At 45.3% G+C, this 23,561-nt stretch overlaps 1 protein-coding gene across 2 annotated transcripts in view; it reads left to right on the forward strand.

The window, feature by feature from the left end:
• The window catches only part of LOC129858172 (phospholipid-transporting ATPase IA-like), a 216,696-nt gene that overhangs the window by 154,707 nt on the left and 38,428 nt on the right, over positions 1–23,561 (forward strand). For both annotated transcript variants that reach the window (XM_055927193.1, XM_055927194.1), the window contains 7 exons: positions 1,462–1,546; positions 1,887–2,026; positions 4,627–4,765; positions 7,717–7,781; positions 16,613–16,785; positions 18,208–18,391; positions 20,258–20,368. In XM_055927193.1, coding sequence (XP_055783168.1) covers positions 1,462–1,546; positions 1,887–2,026; positions 4,627–4,765; positions 7,717–7,781; positions 16,613–16,785; positions 18,208–18,391; positions 20,258–20,368 — 897 coding nt within the window. The remainder of the gene's footprint in view (positions 1–1,461; positions 1,547–1,886; positions 2,027–4,626; positions 4,766–7,716; positions 7,782–16,612; positions 16,786–18,207; positions 18,392–20,257; positions 20,369–23,561) is intronic.

Below are 23,561 nucleotides of genomic sequence, written 5' to 3' on the forward strand. Positions count from 1 at the left end.
CATATTATGGCAAGACAGCTGAAATAAGCAAAGAGAAACGACAGTCTATTATTACTTTACGACAAGAAGGTCAGTCAATCCGGAGAATTTCAAGAACTTTGAAAGTTTCTTCAAGTGCAGTCGCAAAAACCATCAAGCGCTATGATGAAACTGGTTCTCATGAGGACCACCACAGGAAAGGAAGACCCAGAGTTCATTAGAGTTACCAGCCGCAGGAATTGACAATTAACTGCTTCTCAGATTGCAGCCCAAATAAATGCTTCACAGAGTTCAAGTAAGACAAATCTCAACATCAACTGTTCAGAGGAGACTGCGTGAATCAGGCCTTCATGGTTGAATTGCTGCAAAGGAACAACTACTAAAGGACACCAATAAGAAGAGACTTGCTTGGGCCAAGAAACACGAGCAATGGACATTAGACCGGTAGAAGCCCAAATTTGAGATTTTGGGTTCTAACCGCTGTGTCTTTGAGATGCAGAGTTGGCGAACTCTGCATGTGTGGTTCCCACTGTGAAGCATGGAGGAGGTGGTGTGATGTTTGTGGGTGCTTTGCTGGTGACATCATCAGTGATTTATTAAGAATACAAGGCACACTTAACCAGCATGGCTACCAAAGCATTCTGCAGCGATACGCCATCCCCTCTGGTTCGCACTTAGTGGGACTATCATTTGTTTTTCAACAGGACAACGACCCAAAACACACCTTCAGGCTGTGTAAGGGCTATTTGACCAAGAACAAGAGTGATGTAGTGCTGCATCAAGTGACCTGGCCTCCACAATCACCGACCTCAACCCAATTGAAATGGTTTGGGATGAGTTGGACCGTGGAGTGAAGGAAAAACAGCCAACAAATGCTCATGTGGGAACTCCTTCAAGACTGGAAAAGCATTCCAGGTGACTACCTCATGAAGCTGGTTGAGAGAATGCCAAGAATGTTCAAAGCTCTCATCAAGGCAAAGAGTGGCTACTTTGAAGAATCTCAAATGTAAATATATTTTTGGGTTACTACATGATTCCGCATGTCTTATTTCATAGTTTTTATGTCTTCACTATTATTCTACGATGTATAAAATAATAAAAATAGAGAAACACTTGAATGAGTATTTGTATCCAAATTTTTGACTGGTACTGTATATGTGAATTTGTCCCAAAACTTTTGGTCCCCTAAAATGGGTGGACTATGTACAAAAGGTGCTGTAATTTCTAAACGGTTGGCCTGATATGGATGAAAACAACCTCAAATTAAAATGGATCGTCTGCACTTTTACCTCAGTCATTGTATCATTTCAGATCCAAAGTGCTGGAGTACAGAGGCAAAACAACAAACAATTCACTGCCCCAATATTATTTTGGAGCTCACTGGTGTTTGGTAGCCAGTCATTTTACATGGGTGATTGTTTACATGGCAGTTATTTTCTGGCTGTCCAGGCAGTATGTGTGATGACTGTGCTGTTTCAACAGGACACGGTGGTCTACGACCGTCTGGCCGACAGCTCCAGGTATAAAGAGATCACTCTGAAACACCTGGAGCAGTTTGCCACAGAGGGTGAGTGAGGGAACAGCTCCCCCTGTCTAGCTACCTAACACACATAGGACCTATTCAAACACTTCAGAAACCTTTCTTCTTTCATTGCTTTACCTTTATGAATATACTACCCCCTTGTGAGAGGTTGGCAGAATTACATCAACATATCCCCTATGCTAAAATCAGCATATTTCTAGTTTCTGCAGTTTTATAATCCATTTTTGATGTATTTTTTATTGTGTAATATTAATAGAAATGCAGAGTAATGTCAATCGCCATAAGTTAACACCCGTTGTGTCATTATTAGGTTATGTAGGCCGTCTGGGTTTACGTCAGGTGATGTATGTCCATTGTGTCTCAGGGCTGCGTACTCTGTGCTTTGCTGTGGCTGAGATTAGTGAGTCATCCTATCAGCAATGGTTGGAGGTGTTCCACCGTGCCGCCACCGCCCTGCAGAACCGAGCCCTCAAACTGGAGGAGAGCTATGAGCTCATCGAGAAGGTCAGTCACACTCACACACACACACACACACACACACACACACACACTCGCATATGAACACTTGCACAGACACACATACACACCACAGCACTCCCCAACTAACCCCTATCCACCAATCACCATCTTCCCCTGTCCCGTCAATAGTCCTGTACACCACCAGTAAACATAGGACTTATTTCTTCAATGTTTGAAGTACTACCTCTACCACAAACTCTACAAATAATACTACCTTTATCTCTACAAATACCACTACCTCTACAAATAACGCTACCTCTACCGCTACCCCACCTTCCCCAACCCACACCCAGAACCTTATGTGAACTCATATCAGCCAAGAGATTCCAGCGCTGAGCAATCAGCTCTGCAAACAAGATAATGACTTAGTTATTGACTTACCTGCCTGCTAGGTTCACCATAAGGACACCAACATCACACAAGGCATCCATTTTAAACCTCTTTCCAGGGGTTCGCTGAACCTAAATCAGTTGAACTGAATTCAGACCTGAATTCAGACCAGCTTGATTAATGTCGGGCCGGTGCTGAAAGCATACGTGTTGCAATCGTAATGGCACCCTATTCCCTATATAGTGCACTACGTTTGACCAGAAAGTAGTACTTTATATTGGGAATATATGGTGCCATATGGTGCACGGAAATGTAATCCGAAAGGGTTTGGATGGTTCGATGCACGATATACTAAAGGGGCTTAATGACTGTATGGGGCAGGTTGGGTCGGCACAGTACTGCAAAGCAACAGTACAACGTGGTGTTGAAATACTAGTCAAACATAGGCTCGTTGATCAAGGGCTCCACTGCTGCCAGACCTTCAGCGCTGCTCAGAACAAATGGACTCAATCACAGTGTAAACACAAAGGTTCTGAGAAAGAGGGGTGCAGGGATGAGAAGACCACTAGATGGCAGTCTGAATGAGACTAGATTTACAGTATCTCTGAGAGAAGGGCCTTGTTCCAATAATAGTCCTTTCTCCTGAAGTGTGCACTTTCTCACTTCCTGGAAGCATGGGCTATTGGCATTTTCCACCACATTTCTTATACCAGTCATCCCTTTCAAATCAGCGAAGGGAAGTGAACAAGTGCATACTTCATGAGGAAGGAGAGATCATTGAGACGTATACGTGGTGCTGACTGTTAGTTTGTTTAGCCCATGTTCTGGTGTATGTTCAGCAGCCGTCTTGACTGAAACCTAGTTGCAGTCTTGGGTTCAGATAGGCCTACTGTTTGAAACCATTCAATTACTTTCAGCGTTTTCTCTAGCCTGCCTGCAGGGCCAGCCAGAGGGGCTGGTTTTGCGCTTTTGGGACTTTTCAAATAGTATTTGAACCAAGGTCTGTCGTTTTATCTGGGTCTGTATGTATCCAGCGTCTCTGATCTAGGATCAGTTTTGCCTTGTAGATCATAATGAGATCAGAACTCCTACTCTGAGATGCTTTGTGTATATGGTTTCTGAACAGTGAAGAGGGAGAGTCACCCATATTACTGAGTCAGGTGATCAATGAAGAGAACAGCAAATGTGATGCAGACACATTGAAATCCTAGGGAAAAGGGTCAGAGGCCAATACCTTGGACCATGACCACAATTAATGACCAGAACTTCCTGGTCCGAAAGCTCACTGACACTCCCCTTTTAGTGACCTGTGTACTGCAGTCCTTGTTGACCTGAATTAAACAACTGTTCGACCATGAACCCTGTGGCTTTTTAATCTGTTCTTGAAGGTCAACATGTTACCATATTGCCTATTTGCGTTTGACTTGCATGCGATTGCATTTAACCTACGTAAACGATTAACAATGTCCATGATTCACTTAACGTGTTGTCATTTAATGCACAAATTATGATCTCATGTTGTGTCTTCCCAGCAAACAGCGTAATATTGTCAATGTTGAGACAATGTAACTGGGAAGTCGCAACATTGACTCACGCATCCCTCCCCCCCGTGCGTGGTTTCATATGGGTAGTGGGCTAAAGATATACTGCAGCCCGGCCTAGGTCACAGCTCTTTAGGGAGTATTGACCGTTGCACCCCCAGCCCAACTCTGGCCTCCCCTTTGCAGCTGCCTCTCCTCTCTCCTCTCCGGGGCCCTGTCAAAGCATCGGGCCCCTCCAGGTCCCCCCAGGCCCCGTCCCAAAGACCCGCCTGGCTTCCTGTTAAAAAAAACACATTAACCACCGTGCTGCGACTACAACTGGCCCCTAAGTTCTCATTCTCCCCTCTATTCCCCACCCTAACCCCAAATCCCCCAATCCATGGCACAGTTTTGGAGAGGTGGGAAAACAAGAGCAGCTGACTTGAGCGAAAAACAGGAAGTGAATGAGTGACACAGTCCGGCCCTTAATTTTTCTGACACTTGACGTTGTAAAGCACCTTCTCTTGTTACATTATCTCTTCCTTGTTCCCTCATGCTTATCTCACTCTCTAGAACATGCAGCTCTTAGGGGCCACAGCCATTCCCTCATGCTTCTCTCCCTCTCTAGAACCTGCAGCTCTTGGGGGCCACAGACATTCTCTAATGTTTCTCTCCCTCTCTAGAACCTGCAGTTCTTGGGGGCCACAGCCATTCTCTGTTTCTCTCCCTCTCTAGAACCTGCAGCTCTTAGGGGCCACAGCCATCGAGGACAAGCTCCAGGACAAGGTGCCTGAGACCATTGAGACGCTGATGAAGGCCGACATCAAGATCTGGATCCTGACCGGGGACAAGCAGGAGACTGCCATCAACATCGGTAAGACTACACAAACAGTAAAGTGAACCAAAAACATAACATCAAAACGACATCCTTCCCTAACGTTGTGAAATAAAATCTCTACTGAGGAAAGCTCAGTCGGCGCAGTGGCCGTGGGGCAAAGCTCAGTCGGCGCAGTGGCCGTGGGGCAAAGCTCAGTCGGCGCAGTGGCCGTGGGGCAAAGCTCAGTCGGCGCAGTGGCCGTGGGGCAAAACGGTCTATTGACAAGAAGATTTTCTCTATAAAAGTTGGCACAACATGTTTCTAAATGCACATGATGTATGGCTACACCACATTGATGTTGACAGGAATAACATTGCGTGCACACACTCATACACACAAAGTATGCATACACACACACGCAAAACATCTCACATACGTACCTGGTGTTCACAGGGGTTTCAACATTACCATTGCTGTGAATGCTCCAGAGAGCTGACGTTGGGCATGTGCACCCTCCATCCCCATGTTCCCCACAAAGAGCGTTGCTAAGCTCTCAGATGTGGCCGTAATAGTAAAATTGCTAAAACCGTGCAGGCCTCGAAACAGCAAACCCGTATACAGGAGCGTCCGGGAAAATAGATAATAAAAGGTGTCCGTTTGTGGCCACCTACCTTCCTTGGGGCTGAATCAGCCCTTTGTGCCCCACTGGCCAGCTGTGCGGGGGCCTGCGAGCGCTAGAAGCTCACGGGAAGTATTTTTACAGGTCCGCCGCTTGACTGAGTCGCTCTGTAAAACGCCTCTGAATATTTACTTTGTTTTTTACCACTTTCCTGCCTCCTCCTCATCCTCCTCCTCCTGAAAAAAAAAATGCAAACTGCTGCATAGGTTTGTGGCACACCTTTCGTGGCCAAAGGCGGGCTGGGGAACAAGACTGTCCCGTTCTCCGTGTTCTCTTTTCCCAGCATCTCCCTGCCTGTGGCGGCCCATGCCGTGAAAATGGCCTCATGCCACCCCTGGGACGAGCTTGTAAAACTCTGTTTACCCGTTTTAAAATTCATTGGGTGGTGAAAACATGGTTGAGCCTGTTTGGCGTTGACCTCTGCTGCTCTAGAGGCTGAGAGCGCAGAGAGAACTGTCACAGCTGTAATCCAGTCCACTGGAAATGACACATCGTGACAACAACCATTCGGAAACCTTATGAACGTCTCTGCCCTGGCAGAATCAGCAGTGATTTCACATTAAATGACCTGACTCTAAAGCTGCCCTTGATGCTTTAGGCAGGACCACTTGGACTACGACTCCATGAAAGCACACTGCCCGCTGGTGTAGTGTGTTCAGAGTGTATTCAGTCTCCCAGCACATCACTGTAGCGAGGACGGCCAGGCAAACAGCACCATGTTAGTCTTGGCTGAGGGGGGCTTCGTCCCCTCTTGGAAGGCAGACATGAAAGGGCAAACGCCTTCCAAACTGCCAACGCAAACACTGGCCTACCCGAACAACCCACTCTACCCTCACCATGCCCAGTGATTTAGCGGAGTGCCACCCCACCCGCCCTCCTCATACCCACTGCCCCGGCAGCCATTTTGAGAACCCACTATGACCACATTGTGCAGCTTTAATTACTTACCCCCCCAAACAACTAACAAACCTCTGGTGTTACCGTGTGACACGGTGTCACGCCGTTCGCATTCCCCAACTCCTTGGAGAGCACTGTTGTTTAGTTCCACCAGGCCCCAAAAAACAACGAATTTACTTTCTCTGGTGAATAAAAAGGGCAGTTTGGTCAGAGTCAACTGATCCTTTAAGATAAACAAATTAATCTAGGGGCTTTTGCATGGGTTGACGGGGGTATAGAGGCGGGAGATATTTTACACACATTGGCAGATTTTTGGGAAGTTTGTGCGTTAACATTTAAGAAAACAATCCGCCAGGTCCAGACCTCTACCCTGTTTGTTGTTGATTTGAGCCTCTGGGGGTGAAACCTGCACACTCCTCATACATACCCCCCCCCCCCCCCCCCCCCCCCCCCTTGTGTGTGTCTGGTGTGTGTGTGTGTGTGGTTCTCTTACACATTCACACCCAAACACACACTTATACATGCAGATGTGAAACGGGAGTCAATTCCAAGCTCGACCAAGCCCACAATGCTTGTGTGGTCACTTCACAGATGGTCCACTCTGATATTGCTCAGGAATTAGTCTGAGGATTTAGGTAGGCCCATTTTTGGAGGGGGGGGGGGGGGGGGGGGGGGGGGGGCACGACTATCCCTCTGAGAGCCACTATCTCTCACCTCTCTAGTAACCCTGACAGGAGCCAAAATGGCCTCTCCCTGGGGAACCATGTTGAACAAACAATGGTGTAACTGCCCCCTTAACCCAAGAGACAGACATGTAACCTCGAGTATTACTCATGGTTTTTCCACTGATGGACTCAAGACTGTCGCTGTGCACTTAATGAAGTTCCAATAATTTGTCTTTTTCACCCCATTGTGACTTTAGCTAATAACAAAGTGAAAGAAAACAGAGAGCTCAATTTCAGGAGGGAGTACATATAACCTATTATTTGTCATTCATTCAGAATTTAGTATTAAAGTTGATTTTGAAAATATAATCATGATGTATAATTATATAATGGCCACTTTATTTGGATTGTCCAGCTAGTCCTTCTATAGATGCTCTACACATGGTCATACTATTTGTTGATAAGCAACTGCTTGCTTAGGTTACGGTTATGGCTAGGGTTAGTGTGAGGGCTAGGGTTAGTGTGAGGGCTAGGGTTAGGGTTAGTGTGAGGGCTAGGGTTAGTGTGAGGGCTAGGGTTAGTTGAAATGTTACTGATAATAATGTATATAGTCCATCTGTAGATTCTCTACAGACTATCCAAATGAAGTGTTACCAATATAATGTATGACAGCGTGAAAAATATTTTCCACAGTACTTCAGTATGTTTTTGATATTTGCACAAACTGACATTGCAGCACATCTCTTGTTTCACTTGACCCTCTCCAGGACACTCCTGCAAACTTCTGACCAAGAACATGGGCATGCTGGTGATCAACGAAGACACACTTGACGTGAGTATGGCAGACTGGCGTCATGTTATTAATAATAATCTACAATTTCACTTTCATTGAACAGGGAATGATCTATACTTTAGCAACCTGTAGGCCTACTTTGTGGACTGTATACCGTCCCACAATATCCTTAAAGGGACAATCTGGGATTGGTATGTCGATGTTTGGAATTGTAAATTAATGATATAGGTCAGTCTATGAATTTAGGAGTGGTTACATTTCTCCCGTGAAGAGTGGTTACATTTCACCAGTGAAGAGTGGTTACATTTCTACAGCTTTGTTGTTTTTTGAATGCCAGATTGCCCCTTTAAAAAGCAATTTTATTGAACTGTTGCAATGGATTTTCCTATGTTTTCAGTTACTGTTATGTTAGTAGTGCTGTCACTCAGCACAATCCAAATCACAACGCTCCCTCTCAACCTCAATTATAATCATAATCCATCCCTGTGTGTGAAACAAAAATACCAACCTGGTCTGGTTTGTACCCTGGAGCCCGCTAAGAATGTCAAACACGCTCTTTGTACCAAAGGTAAGTCACCACCACCAATGCCTGACAGTGTAATCCTGCTTAAGACCAAGCTCGGTGTGTGTTTTGGTGTCCCACAATCAGATAGGGCTGTTGATTACTGTTAGCTCATTAGTTGATCGTTAAATCGTTGCCTCCACTCCAAAAAATGCTGGAGAAAAAAAAACATTTTTTGTAGACTTCAATGAATGAAACCAAATAGAAAGTATAGTACCAGTCAAAGTTTGGACACACCTACTCATTCCAGGGTTTCTCTTTATTTTTACTATTTTCTACATTGTAGAATAATAGTGAAGACATCAACACTTCAAAATAACACATATGGACTCATGTAGTAACTAAAAAAGTGTTAAGCAAATTCTTCAAAGATTCTTCAAAGTAGGCACCTTTTGCATTGATGACAGCTTTGCACACTCTTGTATAAGGAATAAAGAAAAACCCTTGAATGAGTAGGTGTCCAAACTTTTGACTGGTACTGTAAGTAGAAAACATAATGGAGCTATATATTTGTTAATATAGTCATGTTTGAGAACTAACAATCATCCCCACCAAAAAACTAGACAGTAATGGGGGCCAACATTGATTTTGTTATATTGTTTGAGTCACTCAGATTGCATAAGAACACGGCATAAGTCATGGCAAAATGTGTCGAATTTCTGTAAATTAGCTTTAAAACATCACAATTTTGTCTCTGCGGCCAAGAGGAGGGCCTCTAAAATCAGAGACGGCGTCCTTGACCTTGCTCACTACCACGCCTAGGGGAAACTTATGTTGCTTGGTTTTACCTTTTTCTTTGTTCCTTAGTCTCTTTCCTTCTCTGTCGGTTCTCTCTGTCGGTGGCTTCTCTGACTCTCCTGTAACAAACAACCCGCCCTGTTGTGTTAGTTGCCTCTAGTGACCAGAGTGCAGATGCTTCTATGCTTCAAGCCCATAGGCTGTGTTTACACAGGCAGCCCAATTCTGATCTTATTTCAAATAAGTGGTATTTTGACCAGTCACATCAGTTCATATAGACTTTAGCCGTACCCTTATCCTACTCCTCCTTTGTTCCTCTGGTGATGTAGAGGTTAACCCATGCCCTGTAGCCCTCAGTACTACACCTATTCCCCAGGCGCTCCCATTTGTTGACTTCTGTAACCGTAAAAGCCTTAGTTTCATGCATGTTAACATCAGAAGTCTCCTCCCTAAGTTTGTTTTATTCACTGCTTTAGCACACTCCGCCAACCCTGATGTCCTAGCCGTGTCTGAATCCTGGCTTAGGAAGGCAACCAAAAATTCTGAAATTTCCATCCCCAACTACAACATTTTCCTTCAAGATAGAACTGCCAAAGGGGGCGGAGTTGCAATCTACTGCAGAGAAAGCCTGCAAAGTTCACTCATACTATCCAGGTCTGTGCCCAAACAATTTGAGTTTCTACTTTTAAAAATCCACCTTTCCGGAAATAAGCCTCTCACTCTTGCCACTTGTTATAGACCCACCTCAGCCCTCAGCTGTGCCCTGGACACCATATATGAATTGATTGCCCCCCATCTGTCTTCAGAGCTCCTACTGTTAGGTGACCTAAACTTGGATATGCTTAACAACCCGGCCGTCCTACAATCTAAGCTAGATGCCCTCAATCTCACACAAATTATCAAGGAACCTACCAGGTACAACCCTAAATCCGTAAACATGGGCACCCTCATAGATATCATCCTGATCAACCTGCTCTCTAAATACACCTCTGCTGTCTTCAACCAGGATCTCAGCGATCACTGCCTCATTGCCTGCATCCGTAATGGGTCCGCGGTCAAACGACCACCCCTCATCACTGTCAATCGCTCCCTAAAACACTTCAGCGAGCAGGCCTTTCTAATCGACCTGGCCCTGGTATCCTGGAAGGATATTGACCTCATCCCGTCAGTAGAGGATGCCTAATTGTTCTTTAAAAGTGCTTTCCTCACCATCATAAATAAGCATGCCCCATTCAAAAAATGTAGAACCAGGAACAGATATAGCCCTTGGTTCACTCCAGACCTGACTGCCCTTGACCAGCACAAAAACATCCTGTGGTGTAGTGTGTTAGCATCGAACAGCCCCCGGGATATGCAACTTTTCAGGGAAGTCAGGAACCAATTTACACAGTCAGTTAGGAAAGCAAAGGCTAGCTTTTTCAAACAGAAATCTGCATCCTGTAGCACCAATTCCATAAAGTTTTGGGACACTGTAAAGTCCATGGAGAATAAGAGCACCTCCTCCCAGCTGCCCACTGCACTGAGGCTAGGAAACACTGTCACCACCGATAAATCTACGATAATCAAAAATTTTATAAAGCATTTTTCTACGGCTGGCCATGCTTTCCACCTGGCTACCCATACCCCGGCCAACAGCTCTGCACCCCCCGCAGCAACTTGCCCAAGCCCCCCCCCCCCCCTTCTCCTTCACCCACTTCCAGATAGCTGATGTTCTGAAAGAGCTGAAAAATCTAGACCCCTACAAATCAGCTGGGATAGACAATCTGAACCCTCTCTTTCTAAAATGATCCAACGCAATTGTTGCAACCCCTATTACTAGCCTGTTCAACCTCTCTTTCGTATCGTCTGAGATCCCTAAAGATTGGAAGCTGCCGCGGTCATCCCCCTCTTCAAAGGGGGAGACACTCTAGACCCAAACTGTTACAGACCTATATTCATTCTGCCCTGCCTTTCTAAAGTCTTTCGAGAGGTAAGTTAACAAACAGATCATCGACCATTTCGAATCCCACCGTACCTTCTCCACTATGCAATCTGGTTCCGAGCTGGTCATGGGTGCACCTCAGCCACGCTCAAGGTACTAAACGATATCGTAACAGCCATCGATAAAAGACAGTACTGTGCAGCCGTCTTTGTCGACCTGGCCAAGGCTTTCGACTCTGTCAATCACCGCATTCTTATCGGCAGACTCAACAGCCTTCGTTTCTCAAATGACTGCCTCGCCTGGTTCACCAACTACTTCTCTGGTAGAGTTCAGTGTGTCAAATCGGAGGGCTTGTTGTCCGGACCTCTGGCAGTCTCTATGGGGGTACCACAGCGTTAAATATTCGGGCCGACTCTTTTTTCTGTATACTTCAATGATGTCGCTCTTGCTGCTGGTGATTCTCTGATCCACCTCTACACAGATGGCCCTTCTTTGGACACTGTGTTAACTGACCCCCAAACCAGCTTCAACGCCATGCAACACTTCTTCCGTGGCCTCCAACTGCTCTTAAATGCTAGTAAAACTAAATGCATCCTCTTCAACCGATCGCTACCCGCCCGCCTAGCATCACTACTCTGGACGGTTCTGACTTAGAATATGCGGACAACTACAAATACCTAGGTGTCTGGTTAGACTGTATACTCTCCTTCCAGACTCACATTAAGCATCTCCAATCCAAAATGAAATGTAGAAAATGCTTCCTATTTCGCAGCAAAGCCTCCTTCACTCATGCTGCCAAGCATACCCTCGTAAAACTGACTATCCTACCGATCCTTGACTTCGGCGATGTTATTTACAAAATAGCCTCCAACACTCTACTCAGCAAATTGGATGCAGTCTATCACAGTGCTATACGTTTTGTTACCAAAGCCCCATATACTACCCACCACTGCGACCTGTATGCTCTCGATGGCTGGCCCTCGCTACATATTCGTCGCCAAACCCACTGGCTCCAGGTCATCTAGAAGTCTTTGCTAGGTAAAGCCACGCCTTATCTCAGCTCACTGGTCACCATAGCAACACCCACCTGTAGCACGCGCTCCAGCAGGTATATTTCACTGGTCATCCCCAAAGCCAACACCTTTGGCCGCCTTTCCTTCCAGTTCTCTGCTGCCAATGACTGGAACGAATTGCAGAATTCACTGAAGGTGGAGTCTTTTATCTCCCTCTCTAACTTTAAGCATCAGCTGTCAGAGCAGCTTACCGACCACTGCACCTGTACACAGCCCATCTGTAAATAGCACACCCAGCTACCTCATCTCCATATTGTTATTTGTTTTGCTCTTTTGCACCCCAGAATCTCTACTTGTACATCTATCACTCCAGTGTTAATGCTAAATTGTAATTATTTTGCCACTATGGCTTATTTATTGCCTTACCTCTCTAATCTTACTACATTTGCACACACTGTATATATATTTTTCTATTTTATTATTGACTGTATGTTTGTTTATTCCATGTGTAACTCTGTGTTGTTGTTTGTGTCGCACTGCTTTGCTTTATCTTGGCCAGGTCGCAGTTGTAAATGAGAACTTGTTCTCAACTGGCCTACCTGGTTAAATAAAGGTGAAATAAAATAAAAATTCACTTCAAATCTTTTTCCAGAGCTGATCTGATTGGTCCAAAGATGCCTCCATCCAGAGGGTTGTAGTGAAGTTTACCCCAGCTAGTCACAGGGGCTCTGGCGGGGCCGGGGGCTCTGTTGGGGCTGTGGGGCTCTGGCAGGGCCTAGTGGCCTGGTTGGAGAGGGAGATGTCGGTCAGCACATAGCCAGAGCCCTGCATGCCGCCTTCTGCAAGATTGAGAAAAGAACAGAAGGCGGCCCAGGGGGGACCCCTCCACCCAACCCTAAACCCCTTTTAAAAATAGAGGGGGAAGAGGTCAGCAGGGAGTCTTGAATGTTGTTGGAGGGACGTAAAGGTGGAAAAGAGACTGCTGCTGTGCTCCAGGAGAGGAAGCGAGGGAGCAGAGCAGAGGACGGAGGAGGAAGTGCTCACTGTGTGAGCCCAGTGTGCTGGAGCAGGAGTGAGGGATGCATGGAGGTGATGGAGGAGGGGATACAGCGATGACCGACGACCTTCACTCTGTCAACCCGGCTGGTTAGCGTGATAAATGGAGGTAGAGAGAAGTTTCAGACACCGCTGTTCATAAAGCATGAAACACGCGGATGGCCCATTTTGAAATGTCAGCTCCTATTCTGCTGTGGCTCAGCAGATGCCTATAAGTTTGCTTGTAAAATATGGAGGAATTCTCTCCCCCCTTCTTTCGGGCTCAATGAACAGAGGTTCTGTCGGCGGTGCTGCTGGGAATTGGAGTTCCTCTCATGTTGTGCCCGAGAGTAATTGGAGTGCGTCCCCCCCTTTCCGTGTTTAGAAACAGTTCTCAAAGAGAGGGTGAAGTTTTAGAAGGCTTGAAAGCGGCCCGAGATCTTTTCTGTGCTAAATCTTCCACCCCCCCCGGGCCTGGAGAACACACTGACTGGTGAAGCTGCCATGGCTGAACACTGGGCCTGGAGAACACACTGACTGGTGGAGCTGCCATGGCTGAACACTGGGCCTGGAGAACACACTGACTGGGTAGTGTGCGTACCTGCGTGGGTTGTCGATGTTGGTGTGTGCACGTATGTGCATAGGTCTGTGTGCTTCATGTATCTGTGGTCGGATATGCCCCTCTTTGGGTCAGTCCAAGGTTGTATAGAACTGTACGAGACTAATGGATACACGTCCTCTAACTCGGAATCCCTGTCAAGTGCGTCATGTCATGTTCGCTACATCACTCAAGAGTTGCATCAACAATGGAGCTCAAAGTCTTGATTAGCCACTCTTAAACCAAACACAACCTAGTCACATAGGCTAAACTGGTCAGTATAGCCATAACAAATAGGCTTTAGAAGGAGACAAGTAGCATTAGCACTAAAATACCTCAGTGGAAATGGGGGGGAATGTGTACCCTACTTGAGCAAATGGCTGCACTGTTTGTGGTTATCGTGATTTTGTGATTAATCACTTGTATCCAAGCACATACGTTCCCAGACATATACTTTACTGTACACATGCTTCCATACATTAGTGTTCCCTCTTAGTGTGTTGCCAGTTCACCCTGTTATAAATCTAAATTTTTTTGTTCCGTGGTTGAATTCCAATATCAAATGTGATACTATGCTCACTGTATGATGTAGCTGTTACCGCAGCACACCCCAGCGCTTGAAAGCCTGTGTGCTGTTTTATGGCCCCGATCAGGAATGGGCACACTCATGTGGAGAAGTCCTGACAGCTGCACTCCTCCCTGTCTCCTCTCTCTTGTTCAATTTCTCTACCTCTTTAGCCCCCCCATCTCTCTCTCTCTCTCTCTCTCTCTCTCTCTGTCTCTGTCTCTGTCTCTGTCTCTCTCTGTCTCTCTCTCTGTGTGTGTGTCTGTCGGTCAGCTTTGAAACCTGAGGCCTTTCTCCCCAAATATTGTCCTTCAAGCTTGGGTTTCAGAGCTTTGTTATGCCAGGAGAGGGTTGCATGGCCCCGTCAGTGGCCTTAGGTATCTAACCCTCCTCAACGGACCCTTCCCAAGCCTCATTCATGACCACTAGGTCACTCCTGCGTTGCATAATGCTCATGCCCGGCCGAGCCATCTGTTCAATGCATTAGGTGTGACCACCTTCGGGTGGAAGGGCCCACCTAGGTCTCGTAACCCAGTTCATACCCTCGATCTCGCACACGGCCGGAAGTGGATACCTATGAGTCTCACACACTGACCTCACTCTTCAGACCACACCAGTCTGCCGGAGTCTACCACTCCCATGGGCAAACAGGGCGACTTTCCACCCTTCTTTATGAGTTTTCCTTTACAATCGTTTGAGTCACTTCATAGTTATGGGCTGTTAGTCATACAGGAGAATACACAGGACAATGTTGATCCCCAATAATGGAAGTGAGGCCAGAGTAAAAAAAATTGGGAACCATTGCTCTAGGAGATGCAATGTATCCTACTGCCCAAAGAAATATTACCAGGTTATCAGGTTTCATCCATGTTGTTTTGAGCAGTCTTATATCTTATTTCCATTAACCAAGCCCATGGCCCCAGAACTTCATGCTCGCAATCCTCTTTTATAAGTACATCCATACCTGTTCCGGTCACTCTTGGAAATTGATCCTTGTTTGGGGTTTCATTTCCTGATGGGTTTGGCATCTGGGAAATGGTTGGAGAAGTTTTCTCCAGATGCACAGATGATGTCACCACGACTAGCTCCATCTCCATCCTGGGCTTTCCTGAGTGCAGGAAGTTGGCTATAGCCGCCCCTATTCGAGGGCACTTCATCTTCCTGGCCATCCTCAATATTTATGGCATTTCAACATCGCTTGTCATCATAACACTATATCACACACGACTCGAGAATGCATCCATTCACGTCCCAAACCTTTTGCTCGGTTTGGGGTTTTAGTAATCGCATCTTGGCCGTGCATCTGGATAGTCTGTCCAATAGGCATGTAAAACACAGGTCAAACATGGAGGACAGCTGCTTTACGGCAGCTTAATAAGAGAACGGAGAGTGGAGAGAGCAGGGGCTTATCTTTTTAACAGCCCTTATTGATTTAGGGACTTATAAAAGATGGGGCCTCCGAGGACGCACACAAGCCAGGTTACGACTTAGGACTTTCGAATGGGCTTTCAAGCACAGCGCTCACCTGAGATCTGTGGAAATCGTATCTAGCAGGGACCCGTATGCGCTTCTTGGTTTCCGACATGAAACGCAGAGGATGGCGGATCCAAATGACATATGTCTAGGGTGTCTGTCCTCACGGGAGCCCATACATACGAGCCTTCGCTCCAGCAGATGATCCGAGGAATCACTCTTTATGGGGGAAATTATATAGAGGTTCAGTGCATTCCCAAGCCAAACACCACCCATCCGCCAGCACACCCTAAGCCTTAGAATAACAGTCTCTTATTTAAGGCCCTATTTACCATTTGAAGTGTAATTCTGAGTTTGAAACATAAAACCAACAGAGGGGTAAATGTAGTATCCATATTATTCAAGTCGGCAGTTATTAAAATCATCCAGGTTTAATCAGCATATGGAAATATTCCTGGCTTACAGTTTGAAGAAATTCAGCTGGCTAGGGACATTCCTGAAAAATTGCTCGTAAACCCAGACGAATGTACAGTACTTGGTTGCTGAGAACGAAATGATGGAACTGTGCAGTGAGAGAGTAGAATCCTTCTTTTCTCTTTCCTATGCTATTGGTATTAATGCCGTGTGACGTTATGCTTTTCCAAATGAACCATCAAACCATTTCTAATGGAGTATGCCTTATGTATTGTTGTGTATATTTATTTTCTTATGATGTTCTATCATCTAGCAAATGTAAATTGACTTGACAAGTTTGAATAATCTTTACCATATGTCATAATAGCACTGTAAAAATTATAAAGGGATCGATGATGAGGTCAATGAAATCACTGGAGAATAGGGTTGCCGAGCATCGTGTTCTATCAAAAGCATTTCATTGATAACCATATTTAATTTTCTTCATTGTAATTTGTATCATATATTCTGTCTAGATAGTTCTAATGATGAGAAAATGTGTGCCTTTTCAGGCAACCAGGGAGACCCTCAGCCACCACTGTGGAATGCTGGGAGACGCCCTTTACAAGGAGAACGATTTCGCTCTCATCATCGACGGAAATACGCTAAAATACGCCCTCACGTTTGGAGCACGGCAGTACTTCCTAGACCTTGCCTTGTCCTGTAAAGCCGTGATATGCTGCAGGTAAGGCCCAGTCACCTATAACAGCATTACACTATAGCGTGTGTACATAGTACATGCATTCAACTTCATAAGTTACCCATTTACTGTTCGAAAAGTGTTAAAACCACACAGTAGACACACTGTACTCCGGTTCAGACGCTCATTGGATGTTTCCTGTTGAGAGAACTGAGAACCAAGACTCCAAGTACAGAGAATCCCAAAGTTGTTGGCATTAAATCGGCGTACAATTTTAGCCTAATGTACCGTAGGAGCAAATCAGGACAAACCTGAGCATTCAAAGGTTTATGCTCTGCCCTGAAAGGTAATCATTTAGTGTGTAGTTCATGTATTTTACAAGAGCAATTTAAAACCTGAGGTAGTCCCCCAAAAAATGGTAACGTTAGAATTACGAAGGTACCGGCGTGTATTGATTTGCACTTGCCGCTTAAATAAAGTGCTGGAGGCTGTGAAGAGGTCTGGATAGAAATCAGTGCCACGTTTCTTAGGGACAACAAACTACATATAGGTGCCACACTGCCATGATCCAATACAAGACATCAGCTTTTTTTTGTGCTACTTTCTCTCGTTTTACAGCACCCTGAGCGCTATCAGACCTTGGGAGATGAACAAGGAGGTCTCTTTAGGCATGTAGAAAAAACATAAACCTGTCTCACAGGGTTGGGCTAACCCTAACCACGACATCCAGTTTGCAACACCTTCTCTTGGGAGTTTTTGTACTGTAGCTGTACATCATCGGGTGCATCTCAAATTCCCTGGTCAGAAATAGTGCACTATATAGGGAATAGGGTGCCATTTTGGATGCATTCCATATCTTTGACCCGGGCCAAGGCAAAGAAAGCTCTGTAGCTTGGAGCTCCGGAAGCCTGTAAGACTCAGCCTGTCATTTCAGGGGTAAAAGTTGGAGAGCTCGAAAAAGGAGGGACCACAGGAAGTGGGAGATCCATCACTTGACGAGTGGTTTTACAGGCGCAGGCAGCCAGGGAGGTCAGCCAGGGGTCAGAGGTGGATGAGATCCGCAGACACGGGGAATTCGTCAAGAATTATCATCCAGAACATTTTTAATTGCTTGTGTAATACCTAAAGCGACATTGTTTGAAAGACGTCGTTTCGAGTACAGCCTCGGCCTTTTGTTTTGTTGTAAGTCGACTCGGCATCAACCCACCTTTGTAACTCCCTTTTTTTGTTCTTTAGTTTGAGGAAAGCATTACGTAATGAACTGTACAGAATGCTTTATTTTGTATTAATCCGCATTGTCTAGATGTCTGCACCTCGCTTAGATTGGTCAGTTCTGGATAATGGCGGAAAGTGTCAAATCTGTTTTTCATACTCCCAAAAAATAAGAATTTCCATGAAAACAGACAGTTAAAGCAAGCATATCCCATCTCATTCTAACGTCCTGCGTCACGTTCTACTCTCCTTTAGGGTGTCCCCGCTGCAGAAGTCTGAGGTGGTGGAGATGGTGAAGAAGCAGGTGAAGGTGATCACACTCGCCATCGGCGACGGCGCCAACGATGTGGGAATGATCCAGACGGCACACGTGGGCGTGGGCATCTCAGGCAACGAGGGCCTGCAGGCCGCCAACTCCTCCGACTACTCTATCGCACAGGTGAGGGCTCCGGAGTGAAGTTTCTCCTAGGTACAGATCTAGGATCTGCTTCCCCTCCCCCAATCCTAACATTAACCATTAGTGGGGAAAATGTCAACCTGACCCCGTCTAGGGGCATCTCATTACTCCCACAGGGGAGGAGTTTGGAAGGAGTGTTAGGGTTCAAGGGGTTTACTTTGTGCAGGTCTGCTAGTATCACTGGATCAGATGGGTCATCTTAGCTTACCCAGGTGAGCAGCAGCAGGACAGGCATCTGTTGACATCTTATTCTATAGCCACAGTTAGGAACTGATATAGAAACCCTATCTTGAAAATCCTAATGTATACGCATTACTCTATCAGTAACCAGTTTGTCTGAAAATCATCTTGCATAAGCAGCATTGTGCCGGTAACAAAAGCGACAGGGTTTATCTACTGCATCGTTATCTACTGCATCATGGGTTGTTTTTTCCTTCAGTCTCCTTCCATTATTTCGTGGTATGTGCTGCCTATGCCTGTACATATAGCCACAGGGCCTGTGAGCGAGCCAAGGCCAGTTTACTAAAGCACGATGCTGTCTCCATAGCATCGGATTACTCTGACAAAGACTGTCTTGTCTTAAGTGCCCCCATTATCTATCTACATGACATTCAGAATGACGAATGCAGACGGCTTCATTTAATCGGTTTAGGTTGCATCCCGGTAACGTATCGAATTACCTTCCAGGCGTGTTTCACCCACATTGGCATGTATCAGTGTTCTTTCTTCAATTTACTGTGCAATAAAATCGACCTTTGCAGTAGCAATAGATATTTCCTTGAATTGTACTATACAGGCCACAGCCCTGTCCAGACTCACTCCAATGTATATATTTATATATAGACTGTAGCATCATAGCTGCATAGCAAGACAGTTCAGCATTACACTACCTGAATACAATGCACAGTACAATAGTGTCCATTTACTTAGAAATCTATTTTGTGAGGTCAGCTATACATTCTAGTTCTATGTGATTGAGATCTACAAACAGCACTGTGAAACTTGTTCTGAGATCAGCTGAATGACGTTCAGGGCCCAGGCACCTCTGCTGTCCATCCGTCATCAGCTCATGGCTGTGGGAATACAGGCCGTTTGATCCCAGAGTGCCGGGGTCAGCAGAGCAGAATCTTCTTAAATGTTTTAATTTGCTATGTAATACAGTCTCCTACTGTTTCTCTGAAAGACGACTTGGCCGTTAAAATAATCACAATTCTGTTGGCGTTTGACTTCATAAAGGCCTATATGTTACATAAAAGTAAACTACTTAAAGTTACATGCAACTCAAGGTCCATAGAACTGGAAAACAGAATGAGATGTTGAGCTTCCCTACAGCAGTGTTACAGTATGTGCATTGTTTCTAAAAGCTAAGCTTGACGGTAACCAAGACAAAACAGTTCCCCAAGAGCAACCTTCTCAATCTAATCAACGTTATCAAAAAGCGATTACACCAATATGACGTATGCCGCATGCCCCAAATAGTAGGATTATCAGAAACCCATTAAAGTATTATGTTGAGCCATGGGAGAGTGTTCCCCCTCTCTGCCTCTCCCCTTTTCAACAACTTAAGGCAAAACTAAGCCCAAGCTGTGACAAAAAATGCCTGGAATGTGTCCGTGAAGACCTTGCCCTCAACTCCCTTCTGGCCCTTCAGTTTCCTGCTTTCAAACGATGATAAGATTGTTCCTTTATTTAATCCAAGAGTTCCTCTCAAATGCTGTTTTTTTTTCTCAAGGTATAGCCCCGGTCCTGGGTTGTCCAGGAACACTATATAAACTGTATAATGCCTGTCTTACAACTTTTAGGTTATTCATTTATCTTGGCCCTTCTCCTCCCTTCCCTCCTACGCAGTTCAAATACTTGAAGAATCTTTTGCTGGTCCACGGCGCCTGGAATTACAACCGCGTATCCAAGTGTATCCTGTATTGCTTCTACAAGAACATTGTCCTGTACATCATCGAGGTAAGTCATGCAGCTCTCGACACGAACAGCCTCAGTAGGGTACCCAGGGCAGTGGTAAGGCAGTAAACTAAATTGGTATATAAAAGGTGGATTTTCCGCATGACATTACCAGCTTAAAGTGAAGGGATTTACCTCTTTAGTATATTTTTATGACTAGGCCTATGCCCTGTATGCTAGTTTGCCAATTTGTCTCTGTCTATATACAGATATATATATATAACATATGAATAAAACAGATTCCATGTATATTCCGCTTTACTGACAGCCAGTCGCCAAGAATCCATTGGCAGTTTTTAGAAAGCTGCAGTATAGATAATAGGAATGCTGCTCACCATGTTAAACCTCTTTGCCTCCGTGGTCTGGGATGGCATTTGACAGAAGCCAGACCTCGTGCTGATAGCAGCTTCAGATCTACCAACAAGAGTGACCTGACAAGCTGAGGGCTTGCTATCAGCACCAACTTTATCACAGGGTGCTTGGATGCTTTCATCTATAGCCCAACACACTTGACTGAAGGAAGTTGCACCTCTGGAACAGCTCAATGTTTTTCTGAAAGTCCCTGAAGCAGTGAAGTTGCCAATTTGCCTTTGGTATGACTAATATACATAAATATGTATAAAGTCTGACGTCCCCACAGTAAGGAAACATTATAAATATACTCAGTTCTCATCAGTCAATACTTTTTTCAACAACAGTTTTTCAAAAACAGTTACCCCCTCTCTTTTGGCTGGCAATCCTTTTGCCCGAAATGTCCCCTCTGGGGAGCCAGTGATACAGACACAGTGAATTACACACTCCCTCTCTCCCTGAGTGAGACATCACTGTGTGCTCCCAGGCGCACTGGAAGATTAGACAAGGGTCTTCTGGGCCCAATCATGCTGATGATGTCATGAGAATGTCACCACTACTGACAAAATGCTCCCGGCGCATTACAGAGACCGTAGGGTTGTACGCTGTAAGCGACACAACCCGTACAGAAATATGTGCCATCTTTTTCTGGGCCACTTGATCTTTGAACTCCTTTTTCATCTTGGTTTTGGTTTATGTGCTGCGGTAAATCTCGGCGTAACCCAAAGGATTCCAGTATGTATGCATCTAGTCTTTGTATGACTATAGAAAACATGTCTTTCAATGGAAGACCGTTTCCTCTAACTTTGTGCTGTTGGGACATGACTTCTGAGAGACTGATGTCCAAGATAACATAACCATTTTCAATGGTAGTAATCTGCCTTTGTTGACATGGCAACAGGAAACCCATTTTCATAGGGCATCATAGACGCACAGATCCTTGAATATTGTCTCGTTCACCATTTCCCTTTGACTCAGTGTACACGCTAAGTACAGCTTGGATTTCTGTCAAACCATTTAGGTATAGGATACCAAATGTAAATGAGAAACAAAAATGTAATTCAAATTGCAATCAAGGGCTGCTGCTGCTAGAGGCAAATACACAGTATGGTCTGAAATTAGACCTTTAAATGTAAATGCCAATGGCTTTTTCCCCCTTGGTGTAATCTTGTTGCACCCATTGGGAAACATTCTTTGAACTTGAAATAGTTGGCAAAAATGTTGACATGAATGCAAAAGACCAGAGGTTCTCATCACACACCAGGCCATATGACCCTCTCTCATTCCTGTATGTAAATGATCCATGGACTTGACTAGTGGTGGTTTTCCTGTCTGAATCCCCCCCACTTTATTTAGCCTCTTGTGTCCAGCCACCAGCGCTCTTTCAAATATACCAGTTCCCTTTTCATAAGCAGGTTGTTTCTCTCCGCTTGTCCGCAAGGCGAGTCTCTTCCCAGCACACCTTTTGTTAACGCCCTGAAAATGTAACTCCCCCTTCTTCTCTGTACCCTCCTTCAGGGGATTCATATACATAATAGAGGATTTTCTTCACTGTTTTGCTGCTTTGTAAAGTATAAAACACCCCTTTTTTGTAAGGGCCTGACAGCCAAGACACTAGCATCCCAGGGGAGGGCTAAAAGTTACATTTGTTGCACTAATAGGTTTACTTTTGTAGGCACATGTTTTTACTCTCCCGCTCCCAGGCCATGTCCTTGAATCAGAAACGGGGAGAAAGGTAGAAAAGGGTAATTTAAACATTTTAATTGTCTGTTTCAGTGCGCATTAAAAACGAAATAGCATGGCTAGGAGATTGTATAGAGGACTCTGGCCTGGCCTTCTCTGGTCTCACTTGTTCTGTTCTCTCCTTCTCTGTCTAGCATTATCCTTTGGTGATTTCAAAAGTTTCAAAAGCATAGAGGGGGAATGGGTTTTTCAAGGCCATTGTAGGGAAATGTCAGTGTAGACCGAGAGGAAGAGGCGAAGCGAGAGTTTTCATTCTCGCCAAAATCTGTCCAAAATATGCCCAATGCGTTTCTATGGGCTTATTTCGGACCTAAGCTTGTTGCGTGCCTTCTCCCCATTTCGGACAACCACTCCCGTTGGTTAGGGCGGAGACATGACCGTCCTTTCATTATATACAGATGTCTGGTGGTGTGAGCAGCAGCAGCTGTGTTTATAATTGCTGTTTTGTTGGGAGCCTGGATTGATGGAGGTTAATTGAGAGTCAGAAAGTGAGGGAGGGACAGGTGGGGCTGCCATTCAATGCCCCAGTCAGGTTTCTCATGGTCTCTCTCTCCCCCAGCTAATGAGCTGTCTTTTTCTGACAGTACACTCATTCAGAGGGAGAACTCTAATTTGACAGAACTTTTAACTTTTTCAAAACTTTGAGGTATAGTTGGAGAAAGACCATAATGATCAGAACATTACGGGGGAAATGAGGGAGCGGAAGATACTCTAAAGAGTTATGTTACACACATGCCAAAGGATATTTAACGCAGCAGTCATACAGTACTTTCCTCGGTCTATAATCTTTGCAAAGCTGAACAAAAACTATTAGAAAAAAATGGAAGGATGAGCCACATTCAAAGAAGATACCTTTTCAATGATGTTGCCATAGCGACTTCATTCAAATGTTTGGTCCAGCTGGGCCTACTTGGTTTGATTGACACGTCGTCAAGTGGCCCCAGAGAGACTGATGGACAAGTGGCTTTTATGAGGTAATTACAAGAGGCTCATTCGGTGGGGCTCAGAAAACCTGGAGAACGCCTGGAGCTCGAGAGAGGAGGGTTCCCCTAGTGCAGAGCACAGCCTGCTGACTGGTGCCACACTGTGAATACATCCACCA

The sequence above is a fragment of the Salvelinus fontinalis genome, chromosome 6, assembly GCF_029448725.1.
Source record: "Salvelinus fontinalis isolate EN_2023a chromosome 6, ASM2944872v1, whole genome shotgun sequence".
In the NCBI taxonomy this organism is placed as follows: Eukaryota; Metazoa; Chordata; class Actinopteri; order Salmoniformes; family Salmonidae; genus Salvelinus; species Salvelinus fontinalis.